Source organism: Tursiops truncatus, chromosome 11 (assembly GCF_011762595.2).
Source record: "Tursiops truncatus isolate mTurTru1 chromosome 11, mTurTru1.mat.Y, whole genome shotgun sequence".
Lineage (NCBI taxonomy): Eukaryota > Metazoa > Chordata > Mammalia > Artiodactyla > Delphinidae > Tursiops > Tursiops truncatus.
In genome coordinates, this window is record NC_047044.1 from 48,234,454 (window position 1) to 48,241,114 (window position 6,661).

General features: G+C 37.8%; 1 protein-coding gene across 1 annotated transcript; it reads left to right on the forward strand.

Moving 5' to 3' along the window:
- Positions 1-210: 210 nt before the first annotated feature.
- Positions 211-4,526, forward strand: IFNG (interferon gamma). The gene is made up of 4 exons (NM_001280632.1): positions 211-371; positions 1,521-1,589; positions 1,685-1,867; positions 4,392-4,526. The coding sequence occupies exons 1-4, from the start codon at positions 258-260 to the stop codon at positions 4,524-4,526; spliced, it is 501 nt and encodes a 166-aa protein (NP_001267561.1). The 5' UTR covers positions 211-257.
- Positions 4,527-6,661: the final 2,135 nt, after the last annotated feature.

Sequence of the window (6,661 nt, forward strand, 5' to 3'; positions counted from 1 at the left end):
TGCCACAAAACCATAGTTATTAATACCAACTAACTAGCATCTCTATCTGTCACCATCTCATCTTAAAAAACTTGTGAAAATACGTAATCCTGATGAGACTTCAACTAGGTATAAATACCAGTAGCAAAAGGAGACACAGTACATTCTTCTGATCATCTGCAGATCAGCTATTAGAAAAGAGAGATCAGCTACGTCCTTGGGACCTCATCAACTTAATACAGGAGCTACAACTACTTCACCTAACTCTCTCCGAAACAATGAAATATACCAGTTATTTCTTAGCTTTTCAGCTATGCGTGATTTTGGGTTCTTCTGGCTCTTACTGCCAGGCCCCATTTTTTAAAGAAATACAAAACCTAAAGGAATATTTTGTAAGTATGACCTTTTAATAATGCTTGTGGTTGAAATGACTGATGTTTAATGTTAACTTGTAATGGTATCTGTGATGGGCTCTCATCTCTAGCCCACAGTCATCTTGAGAAGACTTGGTGTTATTGTGGCTCCTGTTGGCTGGATGTGTTTTTTTGACTAAACGTTCCAGATAGTGCTTTAACTCTCTGCTCAATTTGCTATGGAGACTCAGTGGGGATTCGTGAATCCTCCAAAAGATGGGCATAATGCGGGTATAATTTAGAGCATTGCTAATTTTGTGATGAGAATCCATTTAATTATGATGTCAAGTAGTATGCATACTGAAAAAATGACTAGGTCTTTCTTTCTGATTTCTCAGGCTGCTATGATGGTGACAGTCAAAGGAAGGTCAAGATTAGCATTAACAATGGTCATTTGAAATAACTGATCAATTAAAGAAGATGAGGTCCTTAAAGCTTTGGCTTAAAAAAAAATCACTTACAGGTGTTTTTCTCCAAAAAGTGGTTTTCAAATTTTACTGTCCCATCCAGATTGTCTGTGAATTACTCTTGGAGTAGTCATTTGCTGAGATTTTTTTGTAAGAGTTTAATCTGCTTTCTATTTAAAAATTTTTTTCTTCATTTTATGAGTTCCTTAAAATTTTTACTTATGATTAATTAAAATAGTTTTTTGCATTTTAAATATTTTATTATATGTCCAAAATTTAGCTACTATAATTACAGCTGGAGCTATCTTTTAAAGCTGAAATAATATCTTATAGGAGGGCACAGGTAGAGGTTATAAAAACCTGTACCATAGCGGGGCAGTATTTTATAGTGAGATGGCTTTGCTGGGGTTTTTCACTAGACCTAAAAATACTTTCTGTCCCTTACTATAGTTATTTGGGACAACCGAAGTATCATCAGACTTGTTGAGTTCATTTGTGAAGTTATATTAGTAAATAAGAAAGCTAAAATAGCATGATAGTCTTTGGCTGTATCCAACATGATAGCTTTTGAGAAAACATTGTTAGAATTAAACAGAGTGTTGAAAAGAAAATCAGTGAACACTGTCAGCATCCAAGTTCAATAAAACTTGAAGTACAGTTTTAGGGCAATTTATGGACTGATTGTAAACCAATTTTTTCCTGTTTTGTTTTGTTTTCTCAGAATGCAAGTAACCCAGATGTAGCTGGTGGTGGGCCTCTTTTCTTAGAAATTTTGGAGAATTGGAAAGATGTAAGCTGAACATTTCCACTTGGCTAATTTTCCTATTGCTTATTTTCTGATGGATAAATTCACATCAATTTCTCTTTGTGCTTTTTTCTCCCAAGGAGAGTGACAAAAAAATAATTCAGAGCCAAATAGTCTCCTTCTACTTCAAACTCTTTGAAAACTTAAAAGGTAACCAGATCATTCAAAGGAGCATGGATATCATCAAGCAGGACATGTTTCAGAAGTTCTTAAATGGCAGCTCTGAGAAACTGGATGACTTCAAAAAGCTGATTCAAATTCCGGTGAGATGATCTTAATTTTTTTTTTTTTTTTTTTTTTTTTGGTTTCATTGCAGAGGCTCTTGCAAAGCACTTCATTCCCAGAAAGTAGAAATTAGCTACTGGGTACAGCTGTTAAAGCTATGAAATGAACCTGTGGCCAAAACCCCTCTTTACCAATTCTGTTTGTGTTTTGGGTGACTTTGCAAAGTCAGTTATGCGAGTCACTTAAATTTGTGATTTGGGAAAATACTAGAATTATGTCTACAGCACAAAGATAGGTGAATGAACAAATCAGTGAGAAAGAAGTAGTGAAGAAGTGGGGGGAGTATTGAAAAGCAGTTCTCCCATTGCCCCTTGTTTGTGTGTTGGAAATTCTCTTGCTTTGAATAGGATGTTGCATGTCTTAATGGAAAGAGCAGTGGGAGGGCGGGGGGAGAAGTGGGAGGGTGGCTCCTAGCTCAGCCACCAAAGAAATGTGTGATCTCAGATGAATCACAGGCCTGGCTGGGGCTGTTTCCTCATCTTAAAAGGAGCCTGTTGGGTTCACTATAATTTCTATGGTCTCCTTTGCTCTAAAATTCTACAATGCCATGGACAGAAAATGAGAATGAGTTAGGAGAAAGGTATGGCCTTTGAGGAGACAAAGGCCCTCCTACAGCCAGACTCTGGTCAACCTCTCAGATTGTGCAGCCCAAGTAGAAGTGAGAGTGTTTGTTTTTAGAAAAGAAAATAGGTAGAATTTATACCTTATGAAAGAACTGTCCTATCAACAAAAGATACTAGAACATCTTGGCTGGAGAAATCCTTAGGCTTCTCAGCTTTATCTTATCAAATTGCCTTGAGTCTTTAAAGTTATGGTTTCTAGAAGGTGAAAAATAACTTTGAAGCATAAAGACGTCACATTTTCCAAAATTTCATCTAAGAGACAAAGGCCTCCAGATTTTTTGGGGGGTGGGGGGGTTGGCTTTGGTATAAATAGGCTTGAATGAGAAGAGGAGGGGTCCCGTTATGACTTGTGCTCTCAGGATTTGTGCCCAGCTCTCCCTATAACTGGGTCTGCCTCTCAGCAATCTCACATAAGCTCCTAGGAACTGAAATAAGTGCTGCTCTTCAAGATTGCTCTAGGCTCCAGTGTGTTCGATGGTATGAGAGTGGCTTGGAAAAATTATAAGACCATTACTACTTCCACTGGTAATGTTTTCCGGTGTTCAGCAGATATCCATTGGTTGCAGGCTAGAGAATGAAAAAGCACTTATTCCTAGCCCAGTGCTGCCTCTGGCTTGCTGTTCAGTCCTGGATGAGTCTCTTAGTTTCTTGGTGATGCTTTGAACACTGGAAAGTTCAATTTATCACTTGTAAACACACACCTGGTAGAAACTTTTCTATTCTGCTGTAACTGGGCCTTGAAAAAAAAAACAACTGTTGGTCCCATCCTTCTGGAAGCTCCAAGCCTCCTGCTTCACAATGGGCAGTCCTGAGTGAGCTCTCAACCATTGTCTTTTTTTGCTCAATTGCGAACGTATTTACGGCATGTTATGCCTTTTAGTCCTGTAGCCTAGTCATTCTCCGAAATGCGGCAAGGTGGCTGCAGTGTTTCCAGCTTTAGAAAGACATCTAGTGGCAGAGCAAAGATGAAATTAAATGGTCCTCATTTTATGAAGCATGACTTCACCTAAATGGTCCTATTGGGTAGAGTGAGAAAATAGTTCAATTTGCTGGAATGGAAGGCAGGGTACCGGGAAATTTGCTTTCATTCCTAATTTTAAGTGTTATATACCAGTAATTGATTATTGCCATGTAAATATGATCAGTGTTTATTTTTAATCCCATTATGGAAATGATGAGACTGACCTAATCTGGGGGAAATTAAAAATTAATGATTTTCATCTGACTTGGACTTGGTGTTTACAAAGTACTGAACCTATACCAGTGGTTTTCAAACTTTGGTGGTGCCTGAATCACCTGGTGATGTTAGTAACTACACAATGGCCCAGGCCTAGTCTGAATTCATACACCTGGGTGTCTGAGTTCTTCATTAGGTCTCCAGGTTATTCTTCTACACAACAAAGGTGAGAGCCATTGGCTATAGTAACTCATTTGATACTTATAGCAAAGACTAAGTACAAAGTGATAGAAGTGGTAGAGAGCCTAGAGGTCGTCTAAACAATCTCCTCATCGTTCAGAGGAGAAAACAGAGATTTGGAGAGGTTAAGTGACAGAAGTCACATGTATTGTACACACAGAATTCAAACACACATTTTTTTGTCACTACTTCAGGGCTCTTTCTGCTATATAATTTTCAGAATTCTGTAGTGGTAAATTAAAGGATATGTAATGTGTCCCACCATGTTACAGCACAACTAGCAATTTAATTATAATTTTAGTCTTAATCACTGAAGAAATCAACATTACATATTAAGGTAATATATTGCTAGTGAAAATAATTTATTTTAAAGGAATACTTCTACTTTCTTGGACCATGACAGCAGAATATCCTAATGATTTGTATGCCTGAAATTAATTTTGCTGTTTTCTTTCCCAATAGGTAGATGATCTGCAGATCCAGCGCAAAGCCATAAGTGAACTCATCAGAGTGATGAAGGACCTGTCGCCAAGATCTAATCTCAGAAAGCGGAGGAGAAGTCAGAATCTGTTTCGAGGCCAGAGAGCGTCGAAATAATCCTGCCTGCAATATTTGAATTTTTAAATCTAAATCTATTTATTAATATTTAATATTTTACATTATTTATATGGGGAATATATATTTAGACTTATCAATCAAAGTATTTATAATAGTAACTTTTATGTCATGAAAATGAGTATCTATTAATTTATGTGTTATTTATAATTCCTGTATCCTGTGACTATTTCACTTGACCCTTTTTTTTCTGACTCACTAGGCAAGTCTATGTGATTACAAGGCTTTATCTCAGGGACCAACTAGGCAGCTGACCTAAGCAAGACCCTGTGGGTTGTGCATTCATTTCACTTGATGATATAATGAATGCTGATAAATGAAATGATGCCATCCAGTTGCTGCCTATTTGAGACTATGCCTTCTGAGCCACCGCTATGATGGCATGTCAGACAGCACTTGAGTGTGTCAGGCGATATGACTTGTCCCGTGATAAAAACATAGCATCTCATCTCATCTCATGCCTGGTGCTTCAGAATATTGCTGACAATTGTGATTGTACCCAAATGGAAAGTAATATATTTGTTTATCAATATTTAATATATATGAATAAAGTATAATTTCATAACTATTTATGCTGTGTCAGACTTTTTCTAAAGTGGGGACCAGATTAAATGAACCATGGACTAATGAATTAGTATAAGGAGAGTCATTTTTAGCTGGGGAAATATTAGAGTTGGGTTAAGACCCATTAAAATTGGTGTTTCTCTCTGCCGGCGATTTGTTGGTTTCCAGTGTTCCATTTGGTAGCTGTCTGAGTTCTCTCTCCAAAATATGGATGTAACTATGTAGCCATTTACTTCAGAGCTTCTTCTGTGGAAAGTGGTCCAAATTGTTTAGCTTGGCACACAAAGGTTTATTTCCCTTTCTCCCTCAACTCCCCATGGCATCCTTCATCTTTGTATCCCCTTTGTCCTCTGGCCACTTTGGGCAAACACCATTTGGTATGGAATAGTAAGTGGGAACTCTAGGGAGAGAGGCTTGGATTGGAATCTTGGTCCTGCCATTACAAGTAGTGTGACCCTCATATTCTCTAAGCTTCAGTTTCCTCATCTGATAAAGAATTGTGTGCCTTCCTCATAATATTGTGGTGAGAGTTTATTCTTTCACTCAAGAAATACTTACTGCAGCACCTACCATGTGCCTGGTGCTGTTCCAGGCACTTGAGATACATTTGTGAACGAAACAAACAAGGATCCCTGCCCTTGAGGAATTTAGAATTTAGCAAAGGGGAGACAGATAATAAACGAAATACATAATATGTTAGTAAATTGCATGGTATGTTAGAAGGTGATTGGTGCTATGGGAAAAAGGTAAAAAGGAATGGGGGAACTGGGAAAACTACAGGTGGGACAAAGCAAATGGGCTAGAGGTTTAAATGGAGTAATTATAATTGGCTTCATTGAGGAGATAACAATTGAGGAAGCACTTGTAAGAGCTAAGAGAGGATTCTAGGCAAAGGGAACATTTTTGCAAAGGCTCTAAAATGGAAACTTGCCTTGAATGGTAAAAGAAAAGCCAGCACTCCAGTGTGGTTGGAGCAAAATGAGTCAAGAACATCTCTAATTTTTTAGCTGAGCAACTAAAAAGATGAAGTTGTCATCACCTGAGATGGGGAAACTGGAGGTAGCAGGTTTTGGGTGAAAAACCAGAAATTCAATTTTAAAGGTTAAGTTTAAGGAGTCCATTAGATTTCAAAGTGGAGATGCTGAGTAGGCTATTGGGTATATCAGTCTGGCGTTGAGAGAGAACTCTGGACTGTTGATGTAAATTTAGGAGTTGAAGGTAGAGCAGGTATTTAAAGACCTAATACCAGCTGAACTTATGAAGGTCATGAGTTTATATAATGAAGAGAAGGAAAGCAAAGTATTGAGTCTTAAGGCACACTATCTTTAAGAGGCTGGGGAGAGACCAACTAAAGAGACTGAAAAGAAATGGCCAGTGAAATAAAAGGACAACCTAAAAAATGAGATGTCTTAAAAGCCAAGTGAAGAAAACATTTCAGGAATAAACTGTATTAAATGCAGTTAAGTCTGGTCAAATGAGGACTGAGAACTGAACACTGGATTTAGGAACATGGAAACCATTGCAGACCTTGGACAAGAGAAATTCAGTTGGAG